Source organism: Castanea sativa, chromosome 3 (assembly GCF_040712315.1).
Source record: "Castanea sativa cultivar Marrone di Chiusa Pesio chromosome 3, ASM4071231v1".
NCBI classification, from domain to species: domain Eukaryota; kingdom Viridiplantae; phylum Streptophyta; class Magnoliopsida; order Fagales; family Fagaceae; genus Castanea; species Castanea sativa.
Genome location: NC_134015.1, coordinates 21,899,958 through 21,927,686, shown reverse-complemented (window position 1 = coordinate 21,927,686; position 27,729 = coordinate 21,899,958). Strand labels below are relative to the sequence as shown.

Genomic DNA, 27,729 nt, shown 5'->3' with positions numbered 1-27,729 from the left:
CTGATTTTTGAGAGAACACAGTTACCTCCCAACCAACCGAGTATGTGATGATTCATAGAGCTATGAACATGTAAATTACATGAAATATTTAATGAATCATATAACTTGTTTAAATAATTTAATAAGTCATGTGACTTAGCATTATAAATCGCCACAGAATAGATTGCAAGAAATTTCTCCAAACCAGTTTGGATGTAAACTCTATCCTTTAAAAAAATACTATAGGGTGCAATGCACCTTCAAAGTTGCTAAGCAGACTTTTATGTCTAAATTTATTCATGCTTTTAAAAACAATTATTGTTACTTCACTTCAATATTGATTTAGCATTTTACTAGCAATCCTAAATCCTTATATCTACAGACTAAGGGCTCTCTTTTTTTCAAAACAAATTATGGCACCAAAATTATAGGAGCATCTTAATCTGGGCCCTTGTGCTGTGTAAATAAGTATAACCGCAGGAACAAAGGGTGCCACAAAAAAACTGTTTTGTTGTGAGTAAGGTATTTCTGGTTAACAAAAATTGACACATTAACTTCATATAATAACAACACTTACCATCAACTATTATAGCAACTGTTGTCCTATTACTGCATGATCTTAATAGCAATTTCATAACATAGTTTTCTTGCATGTCAGACTGAGACATTTTGCCAATTACCAATTATAGAAGATGTATTCCCAAGATGCTGCAACTGATTTCTTACTAAGAGCACCATGCTTGGAAATGCATGACTTGTAATTAAATATCAAATGAGAGTTACAGAACTCTCAACAAATATGTCAGAATCCACATGTAAAGCTACCCAACCACATGAGTAGGTAAACAAGACTACAACATATACAAATTCGTAGTGCAATGTCTGTACAATTTTCAAGCAAATTGATCCACCCACTTTTTCTAGAAGTACTGTTCAGGATCAATGATCTTGCTGCCTAGAATCTCAAATTGATACCATGCTGTGAGCTGGATGGGCTTTATAAAACTGAGTACCATTAGACCACAAGGAACAAGTAAATTGGAGCCTAGACTTGATCTGCCATGGTCACATAAGCAGGTCATCAAGAAATGGGGTGCTGAATGGTAGCTTGATGAGCCCAGAGGCCACTAGGATTGACAAAGTCCAAATTGGTATTACCCATTGAAACACAAACATGAGGAACTTTTTTCCTGAAAATAGCAAAAGTATTAAGGCCAATCGCAAGAACTTGTACATTTGCAGAATATATCAGCTTTTTAGGAAGTAGATTTTTTTTTCCTGAATCAATAGCAATTTGTATTCTGAAGAAATATTTGAGACATTCCTATTTAAATTGTTGCATTTTTTATTCTTTGTTTAAGGTGGTTTTCTGTGGTCTATTAGTTGTGTACTTAACTTGCACCTCAGCTAGTGTCCTTCAATGAACTCCAGATCATTACATTGTACAACAGACCAGTCAGGAAACAACATTTATCAAAAATTCAAACATCTTACAAATGTAGCTATATACAATGAGGATGACTGATTTATGAAGTTCCCTTCCCCCTCCCCTTCAGCCAAAACTTAAAAAACAACAAAACCTTAGTCCCTATTTTTTTGGGGTCAGTTATTGATCTTTAACAGATTAGTCAAGATCGGCCAAAACTTACATATGTTGATTTTTTTTTTAAGTATGACTGATTGATATTTTCCTTTCCTTTCAAGGTACAAGGTTTGACCCATAGTGGAAATTTTTTTAAGTTAAAGTGTCTTTCCATCATTTGGGGAAAATTTTCTTATATGCAACATAAAGACATTCCAGGAGACAAAAGCAGTAATAGGTAAATTGCATTAATCATGTTCACCGGGTGTCATCAGCTACTACATACTAGCATCTTAGTCTATTAAAAAAAAAATTTAACGCAAATCCGTTAATAACAATAGGTAATTCTCCTCATGCATTCAAAACTAGAAATCTAAGGATTCAAGTGACAGTTCAATGATAATGGGCCTAATGGCATTCTTTATTTTATATTGTGGTTCGAATGCCCAGTCCCAGCTCCCCCCCTCCCTCCACTATCTACTTTAAAAAAATAAATAAAGTAAAACAAAACTCAGAAACCTCAGAGAAAGCGACCCACTCAAAATTTCAATGAACAAAATATACTCTCTTTATTAGTATAAAGAGTAAAGACATTGCACCAAATCCTCTTGTCTAGTTGTTCTGCTAATCAATTTCACTCTAAGCCAGCATGCCACTGCTCAGCACCTCCTGCTTGCTAACGTCTTCTGAGAATTGAAGTAGACAAACGCAACTGGAAAACCCAAATTATCCAATGATGCATATAGAATACTAGTCTTAAATTAAGAGATGGTCCTTCAAACTCTCGCATCTTCCTCAATTCCTACGAACTATTTTATATTATTGATTTCTGCAGCTCAATTAATTTTACTCTCTCTTCCACCAACCTCAAGTATAAAAATTAAAAATACCTTCACCAGCTCACGAAGACTAAAAGAACGCTTAAATTATTCTTTTTATAACCTAATCGACTATCACAATAAGTAATCAATTACAAATAAAATAAACATCAGACATCCAAAGCTTATAATGCTGTACAAAGATAGGAAGATATGCAAACTTGATTGAGTCTATGATTTCAGCCAAACTACAATTTTGGTCCTTATACATTTAAATGTGTCACACTTTTAGTTTTGACTGTCGATTGTCATTAGAAGTAGACTTGATTGAGGATAAAATTGACTTGAGAGTTGAGATTGAAAGGTGAGCAACAAAATCGACGCAATCATGTAAAGCAATGAAATTAAAATTTCCCTAATTTTTGGAGGACCCAAAGTGTAGTTTGGCCTGCAACAATACAAAAATATTTTTTACATTTTATGATAAACAAGAGCAACGAATTTTTTACTTCATAGTCTACTTGTGTTTTGGACAAGTGAGTTTAGCCCGAAAAAAGACTCGAATTAGAGACCTCTGTTGATTATGCTATACCTTGGAACTACTTGAGAATTTAGTTCATTTTAGTACTTTAATTTTAGAGAACCTAAATGGTCTTCATCAACAATCACGCCACAAATGGTGAGCATACAAGCAAAACATATTTGACTTCCCAACACTACTGTCTAAAACATAAAATCACAAAGAATTGAATTTGAAAAATGATTACCAGAGTCTCTAAACCTGGTTTGGGTCCAAGTCTCTAGCGACTCTCCGGTCTCACGGAGCTTCTTCTCCACAGGGCTTTCAAACTTGCCACTAAAACTCATCGAAGCCAAGTCGAACTTAGACTTGTCTAACTCGTCCAATTCCCTGAACAAAGTAACCTCAAAACAAACATTCAGAACCAAAATAATAATGTCATTACCTATCTATGAATATGATCAACACCAAAACTTTAAAAAGAAACAAAGAACAACATATATATAATTGAAATATTGTGGAGAAGGAAAGAAGGAAAGAAGAAATGGGACATACTTGGCATCAATGTCACGGTACCTTCCGGCGCTAATGGCACGTTCTATTTCTTCTATTGATGGTTGTTTGCGTTTTTGCCGCTGCTTCTTTGTTGTTGGTAGAGTTGTTTTGGGTTGTGGTATAGTTATGTGCATGGGACTGGGAGGTTTAGTGTTAGTGTGATTGGTTTGGATTAATGGAGGAGAGTGAGAGTGAGAGTCATTATCAGTGGGAAGAGAAGCAAGAGTTAGAGGTTTGGTTGTGGAAAGGCTGGATAAGCAATACATGGTAGTGGTCTGAGTATCTGTGTGACTCTGTCTGCTGCTACTGGATCATGTTGGTGTTGGATTCTTTCTCTTTTAACTGTCCAACGTAAACTTAACTACCTAGCCAAATAAAATAAGCAGTTAACTAAAATGAAAGATTATTGGTACGTACAAAATACAACAGTTGAGTTGACAAGCTCTTATTGGTTTTTATAGGAGTTCACCACTGATATCATTTTTTTCCCCTACTAATAACAACTTACAACCTCTACATATGTGAATTGTTTTGTGAAATTTTTTCTTATCTCTTGACTTAATAAAAATGAAAATATCTTTCATCTTTATTTATTTTTTTTTGATAAAAAAACTAACCAAAAATATCTAGAAATCGAAGTACAACAGATACAACACAAGGTACAAGTGGTTAGATAAGAGGGCAGAAGAAAATGCACAAATTGAAGCTAGCTACCACCTGTCTAACTAGGTTGTCCCGGTTTCAAATCTTACTGTGAAGGATAGATCATAGAGCTCTGGAGGATATCAAGCTGCAATTTCCTTTGTGTAGCACATAACCCCAAGTGACCAATCAATAATACCAAAACTAAGATGAAAAATGAAAGGCTGCCGGTTGGAATCAATAAGATGGACCAATCAACCAGTCCCAATAATTCAAGATAACGTTCAAACTCGCAAGGAGATCCGTGAGATATCTTGAATGTAAAACGAAGTGGGATTTGATTTCCTTATCTGACATGAAAAAGACAAATGATTTTTCTTCATAATAATGGAAAATGCCTGTCCCCTCCCTTTATTTCTTTGTTGTGGACATCATCATTGGTTATTTTGGACATTATCTTCACATAACCCTGAACCTGTTATGAGTAAAATTAGTGTGACATCAAAAAAAAAAAAAAATTTTAAGTGATTCTACATTAAGTTTAGGGGTGGAAAGAAGATCTTTCTTCATCAAGTGATTTCTCATGGTTCATATTAAATATTACAAATATAAAGTCTATATATGTATTTACAAATCTGAAGGTGTATAGACTATTACATCCTTAAAAATAATAAATGATGTAACTGTTTGTAGAGCATTAGATCCATCCAGGAAATAAAATCTAAATCATAAAATATTGTCTCCATTTCAATCACTGCAGGCAACATCATGATATTTTTCGGATAAACTATGTCAACTGGGAAAGGCAAACTATTATGAAGGATGGGCTACAATCAACTTTAAAGGGCTAAACAAGATATTTTATCATGTGTTGCACTAAATCATATCACTGTGATGTACATAAAAACTTCCCAGTGTAGCAAAAAGGATGAACCTACAAAAATACTTTATTTATTTATTACATTTCTCGCTCTAATAATGGCATTTGCATACAGTCACATCAAGTTGGTAAAGTCCTTAACACATGAAGTGCTCGTGGCCACTGTGGTCTTTGCAATTGTACAATTCTCCTTAATGCCGGCACTGCTCCAGCAGCTAGAATTGCCGAATGATTCTCACTGTCCATGCTTAGATTATACAGTATTCCCAAGCTTGCTTCAACAGCCCCCTCACTTCCATCTTCAATCAGCTTAACCAATGGAAATATTCCCCCTTCAGAAGCTATAGCTTGAGTTGAATCCACCATCCCTTCAGCGATTATTCTGTTGAGTTCCATCACAGCAGCTTCCTTTGCTTCTGGAGAGAGAGAGGTTTTCATCTTCTCTATAAGTCTTGGGATGGTCTCATAGAGAGTTACCTCCATGTTGATTGGATTCCCAGAATCAAGCTTACGATCAGAAAGAGAGCTGAGTTTAACTAGGGAAGCAGCAACCCAATCTTTGTAATGAAGGGGGATGTTTGATTTTAGGATTTCACGGAGCAGTTTAGTGAAGTGCGTGGAATTTATACTTTGACAAAATTGCGGAGAGTCAAGCAGCTTTGTTAGCAACCGGGATGCTGCAGATATTGCAAGACCAGCTTCTTCAACTTCAAGGGCATATTTTTCTGGCTGCTGGCCTTCTACATCAGAATCCACATCTGCCAAATAAAGATGAACACAATAAAAAAAATAATAATAATAATAATAAAAAATTCACTCATCTGAATTCAAGTATAGGTTTATTTTCAATTTAGTGTATGCCACGATAAGCTTAAAATCCAACTTATGTTCGCTGCCAGCTTATATACAGCTTTTTAAACAGCTACACCTGTATACTTTTATTTTACCCAACTTATTTTTAAAGTAAAATAAACCAAAGAAAATAAGTTATCCCATGGACACTTAGGATGGAAAAAGAACAAAAAAAAAATTTCTTGCTTAGAGAAAGCAATATTAATCTTCATTTTCTACACATTGTTGCCACTTGCAGTTTCTAACTTAAACAAGACGATTGTCTTAAAATCTATCAAAAGTAAGAGTATCACACTTTCATATAATTGAATTGGCAAACACAACTGCAGGAATTTGTTAATTTTTACAACAGGAAATTAAAATGATCAAGATTCATCTAACGGGTACTGGGTCAATGACTCAAAGCATGGCAATGCAATGTGGGAAACAATGAGAGATTTAAAATTTAAGTAATCCTAACTCTCTTACCCAACAACTCCATGATTTCAGTAAGGATAATCTTATCAAATGTATCATCAAATTAAAGGGGTTTGAGAGCAGGTGAAGTGGCCACCAGAGTAGGTATACCTTTGAGCAGAACTCAGACTTACATTGGTAGGAATTCAATAAAGAATCAGGTCACAGAATATTCAGAAAGATTTCCTACACACAAGATTTTATCAAACACATTGCGAAGAGATGGCAATTTTCTTAGTTTGGTGGTAAGTTACAAGCACCAAGGACTGGACTCCATGAGTTCAACTCCTATCATATGAAAGCAAAACTACAAATTAAAGAACCTAATTGGCAAGAAAATTAGGACGAAATGAAGAATATCCTACAGAAAAACTATAGACACTTGATGCCTAACTTGTTGATTAATGATTACTGCATGTATTATTATGTGAGTCTCAATAAATTTGTCTAAGAATTCAGACTTCAGAAGATTGTAAGGAAATGCCTTCACAATTAATGGACATATACAAGTGATAACTGTTAAATATTAACGGCCTACGACCATGGAGTAAATTTTAAGGGCTACCACTTTATTATAAGAGTGAAGTACAATTGGTAATTTAACAATAACCATAAAGCTTGATTTTACAGGAACCAAGAGAAACTGAGAAGAGAGTTTGAACTTTCTCTAAAGTCAGCTTCTTGACAAACAAAAGAGAAGGCAATTTTAGGGCCTGAATCACAATGGTGACCCATCTTGTTCAGAATTTTTTTTTCCTTTTTTTTTTTTTTTTTTTGTATGCGAATCTTGTTCAGATGATGAATGGACAATCCAATCAAAAAAAGAAACCAACATAGGTAATTGATTTTCATCTCTCATTTCATTCCTCATATTCTACTTGTCTCAGCACCCAAATGCAGGCAGCAGGTTGTTGAAAATACAATGAAGATGCTGATGACAATGATGATTATAATTAGAACTGTATATAACAACAATAAGAACAATATAAAAAAAAAAATCTAAATTAGGTCATAGAGTTGGATGAGATAACATAAAGCCAAACTTTTTCAAGCAATTTAGGTCTTAAAAGTCAAGAAAATTGTTTTCCATACCATTCAAAACTTTTTGTTGGAAAACAGCAGCCAAACCCGATTCAATATCTACCGAAATGATTGAGTCCATGCTTGGGTCATTAATTGTCACAAACTCAAGAACGGAACTTGCTTTTCTTTGTAAATTTGGGGATGAGTTCTTTAGAATATCAACAAGGCGAGCAATGAAAGCAGTGTCTAGCACATTCTCCCTATAATTGGTTTCCAAGTCAAGAAAAGCAGGTCAATAGAACTTCTTTGTGCAGACTGCACAATTATATCTGAAAGTACTCAATCAGATCAATATAATATAGGGGAACAACATTAAAATTGCTTTAATGCAGGCACACACAAAACAAAACTTAAAAAAAGAGAAGAGTATTGATGAAAGTAGGCATCCATCCAGTATATCTGGATTCAATAAATTCAATGAAAGCAATGGATTGAAACCATACCAATAATGCCTAGCAATCCACAGCTTTGGCCTAGGCTCCTTTAAAAAAAAGGGACAAAACTTTAGATTTACCCTAGATCAACAAGTTTCATATTTGAACCGGTCAGCATGCTCAAAACAGATATGTTCCTAGCAGAATTAACTTTATTGGTCCAGCCTTGTTATAAGCAGACACGTCCAGGTTTGCCCGATAGCACTGAATCGTGGTTTAATTTAAATATTACCATTGACCTATTTGATATTGTGAAATCAAAACTATATTTGCAACTGCTTTAATATATAGGTCAATGAGTTGACTAAATGACGAAGGATGTTACATTTGTGTAGGGAAGAAAATGACCCAGATATGGTGGCTCCGATAAAACAGCAAATTGATAACATACACCCAAAAAATGAGAGATTATGAAGATATGGCAAGGTTTATCATTCCCTTCCAACAGCTTGTAGTCTCAGCCTCTACATGGAAGAGAGCTAAATCTATTAAAAGATTTAGCCTTGCATCAAGCACCTCACAAGGTTGTATGTCTAGAAGAGCATAAACTTTTACATAAAAGTTAAAACAAGCATGCTCTGTTTGTTTGCCTAGGTGACAAAGGACAAGAAAATCAAACTTGAATTTTACAATGGTTTGGGGTTGGAAAGATAATGCAGGACAACTAGAACAAAATTAAACAATAGGAAAATAAAGGGATAGGAACTTAGAAGTCAGCACTTAAGCTTGCTTGGAGTTATTACCAAACGAGGAAAACCACTGGGACTCAATTCCTAGGGTTGGCTAGAGTCGACACTAGAGAAAAGAAACCAAAAGGTAACTTTTCATTCATCTCTAAATCTTATCCAAAAGGAGTACAATAGTTTTCTTATATAGGAAACTAAACCCTAGTTCTAATTGGGGTAGAAAACCCTAATTGCCTTATTACAAAAATAACCTTGCTTCCAAATATTAAATCCAAGTTTCCTTTTTTTGTTCCTGAAATATTGTTGCAACCTAAACTTAAGCATCTAGATGAAGCGTTTACTTTTTAGACTGTCACACAAATAATGAAATTTCTTTTCACATATATTTTTTTTTCATAAAGAGGATGTAATGAAGATGAAATCTTTGAGAAATCCTTTTCAATTATACATGCAAGCTTTCATTTTGCTTGCTCCTCCCAATAGAACTATAAAAGTAGTCAATATTGAACCAGATTTTTTTTTCTTGATAGGTGAACCAGATTTTTTTATGATATAAGATATGAAAATGAGAGGTCAACATATGCATTCTGCTCACCCTACTCTATTTGTTTGTCATGAACAATAAGCAAAATATTGTAACAATAAATAAGAATCACCCAACTTTGAATTCCTCTCACGAACACAAAAAACAAAGATATGGAATAGGTATATAGTAACAGAAAAAATAAAGTTTCATGAAAAGGAGAAATAAATGATAATAATGAAAAAGCAGTTTTAAAATTAATAAACAAAATAAAATTAGAAGGGGAGTTTCTTTTTTGGAGGGGGGTGGGGGGGGGGGGGGGGGGGGGAAGTGAGGAAAAGACCTGGCATTCACATTTGATATGGGTTTGTCAACCATATTTCCAGTTAAGACTGCAGAATCTTCAGGGTTTTTTGTTGCATCTGATAACTTTTTTGATCCATTAACTGGTCCATCATAAAACTGGAATGCATCAACATACTCAGTAAGAAAAAAAAACATTATGAGTTTTTCACACATGGTGCAAGAAACTAATGACTAACCTTAGATTTCATCTCTTTACCAGGATCTAATATCCGAGCAAGTAGGTTCAAGCTCTGCATTGCAGCAAGGGTTCATTATCCTCAGGATTGTTTCCTATAATGGGAAATGGGGGATAAAAATAAATATAATAATAATAAAACACCTTTTCAATCAGGCTTTCAAAGGTCTGCGAGTGCTTTAGAGTATTGACCAAAGGATCAATGATGCCTTCAGCTTCAATAATCTGGCAAACATGATTACTGCATCAAGAAAAATATGAGTAACATGAATTATACAATGTAAGGGATGCTTAATGCATAAGAGCCATCCAACAGACCTAATGTCTAAAGAATAAGAAGAAAGATGCATCAGTGAAGTTAGAACTATGTGACATGAACACTAACATGAGTACCACTCCCTAATAAATGACAAGCTTTTCAACGTGCAAACCCAGAACAAATATAGAGTGAAATATGTGTCAATCCCCAAAATGGCATGAGCTTTAAAATTCAATATGAAGAAAAGATAGCAAAAAAGCAGACAGTATATGAAACAAGGCAAATATGGCTAGTAAAGGTTTCGTGTAGACACATACATACATACATACATATCTACATAAATTTATATAAAACAATAATAGAGTGACTACATTTTATGCTAGCCAACAATATGCTGTAACCCTCCTTTTTCTGGGTTTGGGGCCAACTATGAATAATATATAAATATATATATATATATATATATATATGTATGTATTTATATAAAACAAATAAAAAGCATCAATAAGAGGGGCTAGAGGAACAAAATATTTTGGTACCTACGTACCATTTTGGAATTACCACCATAAAAAATATATTTGTATATTTATGGACTTCAAATATGTATATTTATTTATAAATTCATGAGCTTATATATTTGGTTAGAGCCTGCTAATTTGGTAAGAGCCAATAAAAATATAAGCTCATGCCCATCCTAATATGTTGCCAAGGTTTACATTTTTTTCCTCATACAAGCAATCAACAACCTAATCAACCTTGGCCCAAAATGCAAGTCCATGTATATGTGTGTCAGTGTGTGTGTGTGCGTGTGTTACCAAAGATTCATATGGGGTAGGTTAACTTGTTCTGCTAGGCAGACAAACCAAGAAACATAAAAAATGTTTGTGCGGTCAAAACAGAAACACAAAGAAAGTGGTTAGCAAAGAAACCAAGAAGAAGTGACCTATCCAAAAAGAGAAACCAAGAAGAAGTGGGCAACATGGGGCTGTGGACGATGTGGAAGAAGAAAAAGTGGGAGAAGTGAATGATCTTGTCCTTCTAGAAATGCTATTTTGGCAAGCTTAGCATCTGCATACATTGGTGTCTAGTTTTAACAAATTTATAAAAACAACTTTTTATTGTACTGGCCTAAAATAGAATTACCAACTCAAATAGCCAAAATGAGTTGAAGTGCATACCGATACCTTTCCAAGAGGATATTATATCAGTTTGGTATGGTAAAATATTTTTCAGCTATATTGGCAATTATGGAACGAGAAGAAATTGTATCAATTATAGGGTAAATAAGCAAGTAGTAAAAAATGACAAGTTAATCAAAGAAGCAGCAAAGGTATGATTTTGGATATAATGGAATGGCAGAGAAGAATACATGGGACCAACCCCGATTAATGTTAAAGATCCATAACTAACCCCAAATTGTTGGGAGTAAAGCTTTGTTGTTGTTATATAGGGTAAATTAACAAATTGGGGAAGCAATTTCCAACATAGGCTAGCTTCTTCTAGGCCTTCAACTCCTCTCTCACTCTCCCCTGTCATGTAGCAGAGATCTCCCCTGTCTGCCCATGCGAAAGACAAAATCATTTACTTATAAATCTCCATGTCACTCACATAGACCCCAAAAAAAATTCCCTGCACTAATGAGAACTTATTTATTCACTAGTCCAAGGAAAGAACCTTGTCAAATAAGCTTGGGAGACCAAACATTTGACTGTGAAACACTCAAGCACCACTGTTCCGGATAAAAGAGTATTGTCAGCTTAGAGTGGAAGGCAAAGGCAAAGTGACAAAGCCATTAACTGAGAAATTGTAAAATATTTTTTCCATCCCCTCTGCTCTTTTATATATATATATGTATGTATGTATGTGTATATATGTATGTATGTATGTATGTATGTATGTGTATATATATATGTATGTATGTATGTATGTATGTATGTATGTATATAGGATTTTTCATTTAAAGCCAGAGAGGTTAGCTAGGATCACTATTGCTGTACATACATCAAGATACTTAAAACCCAAAGAATGATAAATTACCTGATAGACAACCTTTCCAAAGCTTGAGTAGCAGACAATCTGACAGAATCATTGTTATGGCCTAAAAGCCGAACTAAATGCTTGATTGCTCCAGCTTCCTTGAATGCAACTCGAATATGTTCATTGATAGACGCATCAGCAATTGACTCTGCAGCTCTTGATATGGCAGATTCATCTTCAAGCTCAAGAATCAAAACCAATCGAGCCACACCATCCACCCACGGTAAGAGTGTAAGTCGCTGCTCACTCAAGCATCCAGATTGAGATTTCTCTCCATTCTCTATTTCTATAGCCCCAATACGAGCAAGAAATTGTTGTTGTGAACGTGCAACTATTGCTTTCATCTTGGTCTCCTCTATGCTTACATTCTTGTCATCAATATTTAATCCAACGAGTACTTCGGAGGCACCGTATTTAGAAGGACCTTTAGAAGTTTGTTTAATCTCTGTACCATCTGGTAAACTAGGCCAGGAATACAAACCTGGTGTGAAGGACTTGTATGCAGATGCACCAATCATAGGGACAGGAATCAGGCCTTCCTCTATGACAAGAATTCTGTAATATTCATCCTTAGCAAGCTCCAACAATGCATTTCTTGCTTCCTTTCTAAGGACTTTAGCTCCTTCCAAATCAGCCGTTAGGGCCTTTGCCTGCATTTATAATCCAACTTTATAGAATGCCAAAGAATTTTTTTTTTTAAAAGACATGTAAATAGTGGCAACTCAGAACATGTTGTTATAAACATCCTCTTATGCTTAAGATTTTTTTTTTAATAAATTCATTTGAATATTACTGCATTCCATACAGCTTGACAATGTAAAAAGAGCAAACTTTTCAGCTATTTGATCTAATAATGGACATGAATTCTTTCTATCAATAGAGGAAATGTTAAGGAAGCCTCACCAGTTTTTGTATAACACCTGCTTCAACCATGATGCTGTGGTTAATTTGGTTCAATGCCAAATTTGCCAAAATCCCTCCTGCTGCTTCCTTCAATTTTATGTCATCATCATCGAGGGACTTAATAAGTAATGGCAATATGTCACTGTTTGCAATTTTCACTCCAAGCTTCTCATCCACTGACAAGTTCCACAAAGTACACATACTTTGCTCCTTTACCTGCAAAAATGATTTCAGGATATCTCCATTCTTTTTTACCAAGAAATGTGTTGACAGGATGACAGATATTCCAGAGTATTTTTGAGTTAAGGCTTGAGGCTAACACATATAAACCTCCTGTGTTGCCTCCTCTTCCTCTGAATATCTTGTATATCCCAAGATATATATATGTATATATACACACACACAGATTCCAATGGTGATCCTCTATACCTCAGGAGTCAAGGAAGGTTGGCTCAGCAAGCCAGTTATCTCTTCAATTGCTCCACTTTCTGCTACTAATTCCCTGTATAAATTGACTGAAGAAATTGATCGTAAAAGGCCTGCAGCTGCTTCACAAGGGGAACTAGACTTTGACCTAAGAAGGTTTACAGTGAGGTTTATGCAGCCAGGAAACTGCATGACAGCATCAATACACTTCTTTCCTCCAAGTGAGTATTTCCAGAGAGCTACTATTGCTTGTTCTCTGTCAAGGTCATCATGGTCTAGCCCAAGCATTCGAACAAACAAGGCTACATAACCATCATTAAAACTAGGAGAAGGTTTCTCAATTTCTTCAATATCCTGGAAGTAAAGTTAGAAGATGCCTGGTCATGTAGCTTAAGCAAGTGAACATTTGTCACTCTCAAGGAAAAATTTAAAAGCAGTAGAGAACACAGTCAGAGACGGTTCTAAGACCATGCCCCCCCCCCCCCCCCGCCCTAACATCCCCAAAATTTATTTATATGTGTAAGTGTGTAACATATAGTTTTATATAAATATTCAAAGTTTGACTCCTATAAGTACATTTGGTCCCCAAAAATTCAATTGATCCAAAGAGGCCACAAAAAGAAAAGAAATGACCAGTTTTTCCATGATGCATAGCCTTCCTCTAAAAATAGTATAATTTTTAATATATATATTTTATATGTTCTTGGGGTTTTACGTAGCTAAAATCCTTTAGAAAAAATAAATGTAATCCAAACAAGCTGAAAATTAAGGGCATACTGAGTAATAAGAAGCTAACGGCCTTCAAGCAAGGTTACTCTTTAAGATTTTAGTTACATCCCTGAACATAGCTATATATAAGTAACAGGATATCTAGTTTTCTTTCTTCATTTTTTTGGTAAGTGACAAGATATCTTGGTTTTACTAGCTATAGGTGAGTCCAAAGGGTCTTTAGCAAGGCTCCCTACGTTATTAAAATAAAAAAATAAAATAAAAAAATCTTGGTGTCTAATCAAGCAAACAATATTAAGAGAAAAATGTTCCACAAACATTTATAAAAAAAAGTTACGTGTACACCCAATGGGTCTTGAACTGACAACCTCCCCCCTCTACCCCATTTTTATGCGGGGGAAAGTACCATTTCAGATGTTTATTGGCAAGAACATAATTTGATTTATAGGAGAAAAACATAATCATGTACTTTCAAACTTTTAGTTTGTTAAACCAAATGTCTAAAGAATGTGGATATGGGGTAGGCACTGATAAAAGAGCCCATATCAATAGTATGAGACCTCGGTCTTTGCAAAAAGACAAAGCTAGCATTAAATAAATCTAGCTTGATTGTGATTAGCATAAATTCACCAAGTCCAAGAAAATTTGAAAGAGTCCATCATGATTCACAATGTGTTCAATATGGGTACATTGTGCATATGGCTGCATTTTATTGATTGTATTTTTTTCTTATTTCTTTTCCAAAAAACTAATTTCAAGCATGAGGATTAAATTTTCAAAAAAAATTTCTTTTGTGTTCAATCTTCAAATGGTCAATTTGGGATGACGGCACATTTTTGTCAAAATTCTACAATCTACCAAAAGTATTTTTGTTTTTCAAAAAACAAATTTGGTAATCTAAGATCCATAGGAACTTCATACAAACTTTCATCTGCCATAGGAAGCAACATGAAACCCAATTCTCCAACCAATTTTCCAAAAATTAACACCATTTTCAGTGCCTTTTTGTTTCAATTTAGAAGAACCAAACCCCACCACCCAAAAACAAATAAAGAATTGCCAAATCTCATTTGTCTACTCCATGTACAAAATCCATGGTAACCCATAACATGATTTTAAAAGAAAAGCATTCCACAAATAAATCCAAACTCCTTAACATCAGTAACTTAAACAACAGCTAAGCAACACCAAAACTGGAAAAGAAACACTTGACCAACAAAAATTGTCAATGGCAAATTGGAACTCACCCACATACAAAAACAACATGCAAATATGAAATAGCATGAAGACCCAGATTAAAAAAAAAGAAAAGATAAGAAAAAAAGAAAGAAGCTTGAGCTTAGATGAACATACAGGAGATTTAGAGTGTTGTGGAGTAGCATCAACAGCACCACCACCACCATCACTGCTGACCCTTGTGATGACTGAACGGTTAGAGCAAGAAATGAGGTTGAGGCAGTGGTATTTATGACGTTTGGTTGCATGGGAAAAGACTGGTGTTGGTGTTGGTGTTGGTGTTGGTGTTGGGTTGCTTCGTTCGGTTTTTGTTCTGGTTCTAACTGGAATAACTTCCAGATGGGTGTTGAAGTTGGGAACTAGTGAGTGTTGGGCATTGGGGGGCTTCAAGGAGGAGAAGGGTGTGGGAGTTGCTGCCGAGGCCAACATTTTGGCCTTCAACTTCAACCGATGGAACAAACAAGGGATTGGCCTCTTGGGGTTTTAGATTTTAGAACAATTTTTTTTTCTTTTTTCGGTTTTTGGTTTGGGTTTTTTACTAATGGCTACAGAAAGTAGTTTTTTTTTTGGGTGGGTATCAATGTCATCACCCATCATAGTAATCACTACATAAAGTATATTTTGCACCTTTTCTTTTCTTTCTTTCTTTTCCCTAATACTTTTTTTTTTTTTTTGCACACATTTATTTTCAATGTAATCCTTTTGGACATGGAAGGACTACATTGAAATGAAATGAAAAAAAAAAAAAAAAAAAAACTGGAACTATTAAGATGAAAATATGTGGGAGTTAGGAAATGTAATTTGTAATTTAACTCTCTTTTTTGGCCTTGTATTTTTTTTTTTTTTTTTGGATAAGAAGACAAAAATTGTATTGATTCAAACTAGAAGAAATTATATAATTTGAAAGAACGTGTTATAAAATAAAATAAAAAAACAAGAACTCTATTCAATTCAAGTAGCATACTACTCAACACCTTAGGCATGTTTTGCTAATGTGATAAAAACAATATACAGTAAACTACTAAAGTAATAGAAGAAGGTGATGAAGAGTTTCTAACAATAGCATTTACAACCGCAAGAGAATGAATAACCTTTGGCGCTTGTGATTAAATCAACTATAAGAGATGTGATATAATGATAGTAACCGCAATGGGCATGTGGATCTATGAATGATTTATTAACCTTTTTGGGCAAATTACATTTTATCCCTTATGATTTGGTCATATCATAATTTAGTCTGATCACAACATTTTTACCCTTGTGGAGACTATTTGTAAAATTTGTTTCATTTCATTTTTGTTACGGTGAATGTAGTTTTGGTTTTACAATTCTTTTTTTTTTATTTTATTTTTTTATTTGGTCGCCTAGTAGCTTAAGCACTTATAAAAAACAACAAATAGGCGTAATTACCTTTTTAGTTCTTATGTTTTGTGAGTATTTTAAATTTGGTTTTCAAGTTTTTAAAACTTCATTTTTATCTTAATATTTTTAAATTTGCTATTATTTTGGCCCTCAAGTGAGGGTATGGCATTGCAAGAACTAAAATGACAACAAATTTATAAATATAAGGACCAAAACTAAAATATCAAATTGAAAACATAGCCACAATATAGGGACAAAAAAAGAATTTCCTCAACAAAAAAATAAAAATCCAACTTCCTCTTGTTACCTTTAACAATGTGAGACAAAACGAATACTTAAACAGGAGAACACATGATTCTCCAAAAAAAAAAAAAAGTTGGATGAATTATGGCAAGATAGGCCAAAAAAGGTAACAACTCTTGCCCCTGCTGTGGTCATAATGATGTCTACGAAAGGTCTTAGATGAATTAGTTGCCACGTGGCATTTTATAAATATTTTGAGGAAGTTGCCACATCTGCTTGCTCTCTCTCTCTCTCTCTCTCTCTCTCTCTCTTTGAGAAAGTCCATGCATCCTATGCCATGAAATTTTACACAAAAAGATAAGGAAACACAATCACTCTCACACACAGCGTAAAGCTCTAAAATGAGCTTCTCAATGAGCTTCCAAATTCCCAAAGCTCTGCCTCTGCCTCTGCCTCTGCCTCCTCTCTCCCACTCTGGCTGCAAAATTCCCTCTCTCTTCATTACTTCTAAACTCAAACCATCCCATGATGCCAAGCCCAAGAAGGTGCATTTTCTTTGTTACTATTTGTAATCACTTTTTTCCCCTTCATGTTGAATTTTTATTCAGTGATTCTGTATATATATATATATATATATGTATGGATTTCACAGCCCCTTATGTTCAATATCAGACTCTTGCATGTGTCACCCAGAAGCCACTTCACGAGTTCTTTCTAAAGAAATCAACTTTAGCAATTCAAGTTGGAGCAATTTTGGCCACTGTAAGACACCAATTAATCCTTACATGTTTTACATTTTTTTTCTTGAGCTAAAATATTAATGGTAAATTAATAATCATCATGACAGGTTGATCAGCCAGCTTTGGCTGTAACTGGAGTGAACTACGTGGAAGATCCTATTACAGTTTTGATACAATTAGGAATTGTGGCCTTTTTTTACTTCCTTATCATACCTGTAAGTATATGTTAACATTTTATATCATCCTTACCCTAATCATTTTGTATTTGACCATGGAGATTTATAATATTGTCATTATATTTTGGTGAATTGCAGCCGATCATCATGAATTGGCTTAGGATAAGATGGTACAAAAGAAATCTCTTGGAGATGTATTTTCAGTTTATGTTTGTCTTCATATTCTTCCCAGGGTAAGATGTTCTTTTTCACAAGGTTACTGGTACAATATTAACCCATGATGATTATCCTAAATTTTAGTGCTAGGCCATATTCTGCACCTGTTGGCTGTTGCACCTAACTTTCATTCCACTGGAAGCATAGATTATTAAAGCATTCAATTCCAATTGGCAGTCTATACCTTGTTAGATACATAAAATGTGAAGTAGACACTTTCTATTTCATATGAATTGGAGAGGGACCTGTTCCCCCAACAAACCAATGTAGAAGTGCCTTAATGTCATGTAATAACCCTGAAAATTAAGAATTCCTAACTGTTTCGCACAGTGAAATTGTAGTACCAAATTTGATCTATCAGTCTTGCATCTCACCTGAATCAATAACTAGATTAATATGTATTTTCATATGTTTCATTAATTCAGTACTTTTTTACCCCTGTTGTGCAGCATACTTCTTTGGGCACCCTTTTTGAACTTCAGAAAATTCCCACGGGATCCATCCATGAAATATCCTTGGTCTACACCGCAGGATCCTTCGAAAATCAAAAATGACTACTTGAAGTACCCATTTGCCAAACCTGAGGACTATACAGTAGATTGAAGAAGCATTGCTTGCTTCTAACATATAACAAATCAGTAGGTGGAATTGTTGGAACTTTCTCTAATAGTGAGGAGTTGTCTTGTGTGATCCACACAATGGAGATAGATGCAAGTGAAAGTGCAATGTTTTCAATGCAGAAAAAGTTATAAACTTTTAATCGATGGCACAAGATTCCAAGCAGCCTTCTATGTGAAAAATATAGTTTTTTGCAATTGCCATGATTGTGTTGAATGAAATTTAGTTGCACAGAGGACACATGAGATACAAATTTTAGCGCTAACAGGTACATCCAAATCGTTTTCATAACCTAGGATCAAAGGATCTCCATATCGCGGTTGTGATAACAATGGTGATGAGCCCACAGCCACAGTTGTCTTTTGTGGTAACTACTTTGGGGTTTCAACTTTTAAATAAAGGGTTTGGACTACTGATTTTTGAGCTTTGGACTTCATGGTATGATTATTAAGGTTGTGCTTTTGAGGTTTTTGAGTTGGTATTTAGGGTTCAAAGTAAAACGATTGGGGTTTTCAGGTTTGATTTTTTAGCTTTGGCTAGTGAGGAATGAGGTGTGGGGCACCATATGTGGTTTGGGGTTATGCTTTGGGGTTTACGATCAAAAATTGGAGTTTTTAGTTTTCAGGTGTGAGCTTTGGACAGATTCCCCATATATTGCGCAGAAAATGGTAGACTAACCCTCTATTTGGATTAGAGGAGAAGGCAATATTTGCTGACCACCCATTCTCATATTTGGATTAGAGGAGATTATTCATCCAAAATAAATAAATAGGATTAGAGGAGATGCCAGTATATGCTTACCATCCATTCTCGTCTTCTCTCCCTTGATTCCAAGCATACCCAATGTTACAAAACTATCTCAACTACAATCACATACAAGAAAAAATGTTTTCCTTTTATCTTCTTTTAGCAATCTAGACCAGAAAAGAATGGAGAATCATGATGGTGCAAAACTTCCTCAAAATGCTCCATTAAATTATTCAACTCATGTAAGCCCCATTTTAACAGGTTGGTGTATTGGTGTGAATATGTCAAGGAAATATATTTCTTCAACATAAAAAATTCAGTTATAAAATTATATGCAAGCATTAACAGTAAACAGGATTTGCTTTCCATCAACTTTCTCCCCTCACAAGGGATCTAAGCAAGGATGGGCACTACAGTTCCTTCTATGTAAAGCAAATGCCTCTGCTGCATTTCCCTTTTTTATTTTTGGCTCAGGGCATTTCTCATGTAATTAACAAGATCTTTGAAAAAGCCAGGTACATATTACCACAACCAATGCAGATAAATATGAAGATTTAACATTAAACTTAAACAACAGAAAAGGAAAGAACAATATGTAATCAAAATTTCATCTGAATTTAAACATAATTATCTAAAAATACATGTGTATCTATCCCTTTAAATTTTGGTGGTACTCTCAAATCTCAATGTTAGAGGTAAATAACTTAAAAAGGTTCTAAAGAATTTTTTTTTTTTTTTTTTCTAAAAAGGAAAATCAAATCCATCCTAATGGCCCGGACCAAATCAGACCATCAAGCAGTATTGCCCAGGCCATTCAACTACTTCTAGTTCAGTATTAAATTGGGACTTGGGAACTATTCATTCTCAGCCACTTTATTACAGGGCAAATTGGATTACTTTGCCCTTGCCGAATATCAAAAAAACAAGGTACCACGTATCGTAAGTACAAATGGATGGTTTGCACCACTGGTTGGTATGGCATAAAATCTTGCTCAGAAAGATTGTTGAGAACTGAAAACTACAGAGAGTTTCTTCCAATCGAGAGACTCCATGTTTGGGGACATGTAAGCAGCACCCACAGCCAAGGCAATGACAACAAAGGCCACACTTTTAACACACCCATAGCCACGTGATGCCTTTCCCAATATTGCCTTACAATACTTGTCTGCATCCTTGAAGCGTGCAAGGTGAGCAGCATCTGCCCCACTAGCCAATGCTTTCTCATTCTAAAGCAATCAAAAAGTATAAATGAGCCTATTTATGTTTTTACTTCAAAATAATTACACAAATAATCTAATGCTTCAGTAGGATAATTAAATAACAGCAGCAGCAGCAGCAACAATAATAATAGAAGATTACCTTGTTCCTAAAGTTCTTGAGAGTTTCCCGCAGAGGGTCAAGAGGAGACAGTTTCACAGAAAGCTCTTTCCAGTCCTCAGAAAGTTTTCTCAAAACAGCAACACTTGCTTCTAGATTGTCCTCATAAACCATGTCCTATTTACATGCAATGTAAAATTACTAAATTAGAAGACTAGTAAATCTACAATTTCAAATTCCGAAACAATAGATAAGAATAAGATTCCATCTTCTTAAAAAACACGAATTTATGATATTTAGATGAAGTAGCTCACCCACTGCTTGAAACAATCAGCATGTTGCGTCAAGCACCAAATGAAAACACCAGTTGCTTCTTTGGATAACTCAGGAATGCCTGTGACAAACAGCCAACTATAAGCCCATCTTGAAAACCTACCATTTTCCCCAATAAATACAAGTATCAAAGAAACTAATGAAAAGGCAGTCATCTCTAGTTTACATACTTTCTCCTGCTGCTTTGACAGCAAAACTCAGTATCTGCTGTGAGACTTGTTTCATTGTTTTGCTTCCAGGGGTGCCAGCAAGAGCCACCTCTTTTAAGGTGGGATATATGGCCTCAAACCTTTCAGTAGCCTACATGAAACACATAGTCAAATGAATGTTGAACAATTAATCTACAATACATCTATCCTCAGATACTGCAATTTCCCCAAGAATACCCACCTTTACTCTAGCTGAGGAAGCAGGGAAGGTAACTCGCATGAGTATCTCAAACGCAGAAGGTGGCATCAACCTCTCCCCCTTCCTAACTGCACCATTTACAAGAATAGGGCGAGCTTTTGGGGCAGACATAATTCTAATACCAAATAAATAAAGATTATTAAATAAAAAATAAAAAATAAAAACAAAGCAGGAACAATTAAAAAAATACATGCACCTGCACACACATATACACAATTACAAAACTGTTCGTGCTTTCATACCTCTCCACCAGCTGCAAAACCAGGTCCCTTGACTGAGGATTACTGCTTTTGCCAGTGACCAGAGGCAAGAGGTTGCGTGCCCATGCATGCAGCCCTACAGCCAGGTCTCCTTGACAGGCCTACAACAAAAATTGTGAGATCTGGCACGAGAAGCATAATCAAAGAAAAAAAGAAAGAAAGAACTGATTGTAATCTTGGTCGGGAAGGATCCTTAGTTGCACTCATGGTATATTGTTATTGACTCACCTGCACTATCATCCATACAATAACTGGAAGCTTATCTTGTCCTTGATACTTGGAATTCTCCCTCAACGTCGGCAAGAAATCAACTAATACATCAGGTTTCCTTCGCAAAACCATTGCTACAACTACAAACACTGCTACCTGTGATTATAATATGTAAATTAAACATCAATGAAGGACAAGGTGATGATCACAGGAAGCTTGCAAAGAAGTTAGGAAGGATAAAAGAAGTTGAGGGCCACCTGTCACACATACAAAGAAATTGCATACATTATAGACCCAACAACATTCTAATGAAGGCTACCTATATAAATAATTTCTCCAATATGAAAAGAAATCAACAATATATGAATGAAACTTTTGTGTCTCTATCAAAAAAGATAAGTGAAAGAAACAAGCCTAAGGGCAATGAACCAATGAACATTAATGGCATACCAATTATACATGTAAACAGCAATATCCACCAAAAGCAAAGACAAGCATAAGACATACTCAACAGCCCACTCAAGTTACCTGTGATTTGGATGATACATGTGGCACACCCTTTTTAGAGCCCTTGGCACTAGCTTGTTGGCTTACTAAGTCAGCAAAAATGCTGTCTAGAGACCATGATAAAAAGGAACCAAATGCCTCATTGGAACATTTGTTGATCCAGTCAGCCGATATCTTATAAACAGCTTCAGAAATATAAGAGAGAGGAATCTGTTGAAAAGTATACACATTAATTAGGTCCCCATACATTACAAAGACAAAAAGGAAAAAATGTGATAAACCAACATGCACGAAATATAAGTGCTTAGAGCATCCACAGCAGTGAAGCTAAAATTTTAGCAATTTAGCTCCACAAAAAGTTACTTTATCTATTTTACCTACTCATTTTACAAAACATGCTGCAGCAGTGGATCTATTTTAGCTTTCAACACAATAAAATAATATAAACATCACAATGAAATAATATATCTACTACAATAAAATAATATATCCCACTACCCAAAAAATATTCAATCACAATTTAATTGGAAAGGTGAATAAAATTTTTTTTTTTTTTTTTTATAGCTCTCAGCTACAGTGCTCATGTAATACATGAGCACTGTAGCACTTTAGTTAAATTGTTTTGCTTTACCTCCACTGCTACAGGAGGATTTTTTGTGTTTGAGTGGAGCTAAAATAGCTATATAGCTATTTAGCTCTGCAATTGCTCTTAGTTTGTTACTCTATTGAAATTACGTTATGAAGACATGAACAAGATGGATTGCATGATGAGCCCATGATGGAAAAGGATGGGGGGTGGGGAGAAGAAATGAAAAACAAACAAAACAATTTTTGAACAGGAGCTACAATGATAGGCATGAAGCTGATAAAAAATCCAAAATTTGGAGTAATTAAGGCAAGTTGCTCCATTAATGATGACAAGAATGAGTGTAAAAAGCATTTCATACTCAATTTTAAGAAATCAAAATGACAAGCTTGCACTCAGCCTCTATATGTGATCTACTTAGCTTTCACATGTGTCATGAATTGATATATATATATATATATATGGAGAGAGAGAGAGAGAGAGAGAGTAAGAAATGAGGCCAATAATATTTTAGTGAATAAGATATGGACCATATCGTATATGCTTCTTTATTTTTTATGAGTAACTGAAATTCATTAAAATAGGCCCAAAATAAAGCGCTGTCCTAGTAGATGGGCTGTATACAAAAGAATAGAAAAGAGAAGCAAAAAGGAACAAAGAGAGAAAAACTTAAAGGCTGTAAGTAAGTTATCTAAAAAGTCCATGAACGTGGAGAAATTATAGGGATTAAAAGTCAACTTGTATAAATTCTTGAGAAAGAGAAACTTCAGATATGGCAGGGGAAACTCCTTTCCCTCAAAAGTACAACAATTCCGCTCTTACCAAAGACATGAAGTGGCTGCCATCCCACTCCTAAGATTGCCTAGCTTCCCCTCTCAAGAAGCCAACATGGCAGTTACTGAACTGGCATTACCCAAGTGACACCAAACAGACACAACAGTTTGTCCCACAGCTCCCTAGCAATAGGACAACAAATAAGAAGAAAATCCACGAACTCCCCATCAGACTTACACGTACAACACTAACCCAAAACAATAATTGCCCTTTTCTCTCAAATTACCCATTTTCAATATTTTCCCTAATGCTGCAGTCAAAAAAGCAACTCAGGTGGACTTCTAACAAAAATGTTCCAAGAAAAGGGGTAACTCTCACGCTTCCAAATCTCAGCACTTATAACCTTTAACTTGAACTGTCAACATCACAATCTCATATTTCTTCAAACAACATAGATTTAGTAGCCTTAACTGTCAGTTTATTCCTAACCATAATATAATCAGTATAATATTAAAATAGGTATATATTTTTTTACTGCAAATGTAACTTTAAAACTTGCAAGTGACTCACCCATGAAGAATCTTTGAGTTAACCATGACAGTAAATAAAATTAATTGAAAATAACATCTTACATAGAGAAACGTGGATTGTTTTTTTAGTACAAATAGGAACCTAAACACTAAAATGAGAAGGATCAAAGCAAGACAATAGGACATATAAAGACGCTAGAAACAGTATTAAAGCACACAGTTACCTTTGTCTACTTCTCAAAGTTGGTTAACTGTTAAACATTAGATTACTGGCCTATGACACACACATCAATTCTTACCTATGACATATCCAGGAGAAACCCCTAGCTAAGAAAAAAATAACCAGTCACCAATGAGCTGTAGCTCAAATCGCACCTCCTCCCTTGTAAGAGCAATGTGGAGTGTGAGGTCATAGGTTCAAGACCTACCAGGTCTGTTTGTAAGTATATAAATAAGCAGCTCAAATCATGGCAGTCCAAGAACTCCAAAAAGATAAAGAACCAAACTTTGCGTGTACAAACCTAACCTACCGCACGTTTGATACAGCTTATTTTTTCAGCTTTTTGGAAATGGGATGTTTGAAGAAGCTGTACCTTTAAAAAGGAGAGATTTTAAAAAGCTTTATTTTGAAAAGGTACGGTTTCAAAATAGGATACAAAACAGGTACAGTGTCCAGCCCAACAGACAAACTTTTTTAATTGATTCAGATGTTAGGTGTAAAAGCCATGTCATGAAGAACATAGAGAAAGGTAAGCCCACAATTAGAGCAGCTGAGCAATGCAGCTTCTTTGGCACCCTGTAATATCATCACCTTTACCATCTTTTTTTTTTTTTGATAGTGTAATTGCTTTATTGAAGAAAAACATTTTATGTTCACGATGATGAACACAAAGGGTCAAGAAAATTTACACAGCAAAGCTAAGAGTCATGGTCCTCATGGAACTCTAAAACAGAGGTACAATGAGTAAAGGCCCAAACCCTAGACGACTCAAACAGGGTACAAATCAATAATGATTTCAACCTTTGAAGGAATCTCTCTACATTCTGAAATGTGTGAGAATTGAGCACGTTTACCATCTTATTCACCAATCACCATACCATCTTCCAGATCCCACCTTGACACTATCAGACTAGCGCAAATTTGTTAAACAATTTGCATTCCAAATTATGAAATTTATATTAAGCCACAAATTTGTCAAAAGATTTACATTCAAAATTTACTAAATTTATATTGAGCCAAATGTGCTTCCATATCAATTTAAGTTGTGCAAACTATATCATTTTGCAACAAAAGTTAAATCTTTATCAACCACAATCTATACAATGCCACAATCTACAGATCCATATATGAAATTGCATTTTACTCACATCAGCGAATTTCGCCACGGTGGACTCCCTGAACATCTTCACCCATGGAAACTGAGCTGCGGTCACAGCCGAAAATGCTCGGCCGAAGTAGTCCGCAAATCGCATCAGCTGTATTTCATGCTGTCCCTTATACGATTCCTATCCCCAAAAACAAACAGATCAAACCAAATCCCTCTCTCACTACACATTCACGTGCATAAGGAATAATAAAAAATGAATGAACTTTGAAATTGAAAAGCTCATACTCACCGATATATTGACGAGAAAAGCCGAGAGATCATCGGCGTCGATCTTCGCGGCCGCATCGGAGACCGAAACCTTTGGTTTCTTTGGCTTCTTCGGCTTCACTTTCTTGGCCTCCTCGGCCTTCCCATTCTCCACCACGCGCTCGTTCTCCTCATCGCTACTATCGTACTCGTTCTTCGATCTGACCGGAGCGTCGAAATCGGCATCCACAGCAACGGCGGATCTCTGCGCCTCGAGAATTTGGAGGCGGCGGATCGCCGATTGCTGCTCCAGAGACCGGAAAACGTTGTCGGCGCCGGGAACAGCTCCGTTGGAAACGATTCTACCGGAGGCGGAATCGGAAGAATTTGGCTTGGTTTTCCTCTGACGCTTCGCGTATGTCACCTTTTGCCAGCCATGGTCATTGCCGGTGGTAACTTCGTTGCTATTGGATTCGAAAGCTCCGTGATTGTCTTCCATGGCTGCCTTCGATTTTTTTTAAAAAAATTATAAATAGATTTTTTTTGTTGTTGTTGTTGTGCTTGTTTATCTAGTACTATTTGTTAATATATATCTCTATCTCTCTCACTAAATTGGGGTTTATTTTTTTGTTGAGAGAGAAAATCTGAGAGATAAAGAGAGAAAGAAAAAGAATGCTTTTTTATCGTTCACTCACTGGTCTTTTGGGTCTGAAAATGAATAGTTGGAATCAAAGCGAATTTAAAGGCGTTGACTTATCCATTTTTGACCCCTGTTTACGTACGGATTTACAGGAGTGCCATGCTTTGGACCGGTTCGAAATCCAAATGATTCCTGTAAATTCAATTCACCACGTGCATTTCCAACTTCGAAACGTTTTGTTTTTTGTTTTGTTTTTTTAATCTTTTTGTTTGTTTGTTGAGAAAGACAAACACTACGAGCTGAACTAGTTTTACATTTCAAAGTTGCGAGCTGAACCAGAACAACTATTGGAATAGAAAGATACGGGCCATACGGCTACGATTTTATTTTTATTTTTATTTTTATTTTTGGGATAGAAAACGATTTTTTTATTATTTATTATTAATGTAGAATTAAAATTATAGATCCTTAATTACAAGGCTAACAATAGATGATGAGATTTTATCCATCTATAATATACACATTCTGTAGTACAAGTTTGACCTAACAGATTCTAAAAAATAAAAAAACAAAAAAAGTTTGACCCAACAACTTTGCTTAATAATGGGCTGGCATATATATATAACTGATACATTTAACGTAAGCATAATATTTAATTAAAATTAATTTTTTATGTAAATAAAATTATTATTTTTAGTTCAAACTTAATTAGGAGTGAAACTCTATCTCTTTAAGAAGTCCAACTTAAACTTAAACTCAAACTCATCGTTATCTTTTTTTTAAAATAAAATTATTTTTGTTTAATCAAAACTTAACAAGAAGTGAAACTCTATCTCTCTAACAAGTCCAACTTAAACTTCAACTCAAATGTTGATAATCTATATAAATACAAAAATTACAATAGGACTAAAAAAAAAAAAAAGACTAACGTTGAAAAAAAAAAGACTCACATTGATAATCGTGGGTTTGGTTTTTTGGTTGAAATTTCTACTAATTATTTTTGTTTTATTGTATATGGCAGATAAAGCATCTCTATTTTTTTGAAGCAAAATCAAATATGCAACCTATGTCTTTCAACCTAGGGAATAATAAATTTTTATTTTGTATGTTAGACTCACATTGATAATTGTAGGTTTGGTTTTTGGGTTGAAATTTCTATTAATTATTTTTTTTATTGTACATGGCAAATTAAGCATCTCCATTTTTTGAAGAAAAATAAAAAATGCAACCTATGTCTTTTAGCTTAGGGAATGATACATTTTTATTTGGTATGTTATATATAAAATTGTTAAATTTGGTTTGGTTCTGAAGTAGAATTTGGGGATTCTATAAATTTTGAAATTTTAA

At 34.9% G+C, this 27,729-nt stretch overlaps 4 protein-coding genes across 4 annotated transcripts; 1 reads left to right on the top strand and 3 right to left on the bottom strand.

Moving 5' to 3' along the window:
* Positions 1–662: 662 nt before the first annotated feature.
* Positions 663–4,373, bottom strand: LOC142627573 (putative NAD(P)H dehydrogenase subunit CRR3, chloroplastic). The gene is made up of 4 exons (XM_075801448.1): positions 4,207–4,373; positions 3,455–3,819; positions 3,147–3,289; positions 663–1,169 (listed from the first exon to the last, which is right to left on the bottom strand). Exons 2-4 carry the CDS (start codon positions 3,718–3,720, stop codon positions 1,045–1,047), a joined length of 534 nt encoding a protein of 177 aa, XP_075657563.1. The 5' UTR covers positions 3,721–3,819; positions 4,207–4,373; the 3' UTR covers positions 663–1,044.
* Positions 4,374–4,934: 561 nt separating this feature from the next.
* On the bottom strand, positions 4,935–15,651 carry LOC142628262 (uncharacterized). Its single transcript, XM_075802327.1, has 9 exons — positions 15,259–15,651; positions 13,180–13,530; positions 12,751–12,966; positions 11,848–12,497; positions 9,696–9,792; positions 9,553–9,606; positions 9,354–9,472; positions 7,377–7,567; positions 4,935–5,734 (listed from the first exon to the last, which is right to left on the bottom strand). The coding sequence occupies exons 1-9, from the start codon at positions 15,568–15,570 to the stop codon at positions 5,097–5,099; spliced, it is 2,628 nt and encodes an 875-aa protein (XP_075658442.1). The 5' UTR covers positions 15,571–15,651; the 3' UTR covers positions 4,935–5,096.
* A 1,430-nt stretch (positions 15,652–17,081) lies between these two features.
* On the top strand, positions 17,082–18,661 carry LOC142627594 (NAD(P)H-quinone oxidoreductase subunit L, chloroplastic). Its single transcript, XM_075801471.1, has 5 exons — positions 17,082–17,291; positions 17,419–17,508; positions 17,594–17,701; positions 17,801–17,895; positions 18,328–18,661. Exons 1-5 carry the CDS (start codon positions 17,148–17,150, stop codon positions 18,479–18,481), a joined length of 591 nt encoding a protein of 196 aa, XP_075657586.1. The 5' UTR covers positions 17,082–17,147; the 3' UTR covers positions 18,482–18,661.
* Positions 18,662–19,839: 1,178 nt separating this feature from the next.
* Positions 19,840–26,452, bottom strand: LOC142628135 (uncharacterized). The gene is made up of 10 exons (XM_075802143.1): positions 25,786–26,452; positions 25,537–25,674; positions 22,300–22,488; positions 21,790–21,927; positions 21,544–21,662; positions 21,284–21,416; positions 21,064–21,193; positions 20,875–20,954; positions 20,603–20,737; positions 19,840–20,469 (listed from the first exon to the last, which is right to left on the bottom strand). The coding sequence occupies exons 1-10, from the start codon at positions 26,239–26,241 to the stop codon at positions 20,236–20,238; spliced, it is 1,752 nt and encodes a 583-aa protein (XP_075658258.1). The 5' UTR covers positions 26,242–26,452; the 3' UTR covers positions 19,840–20,235.
* Between the last annotated feature and the right edge of the window lie 1,277 nt (positions 26,453–27,729).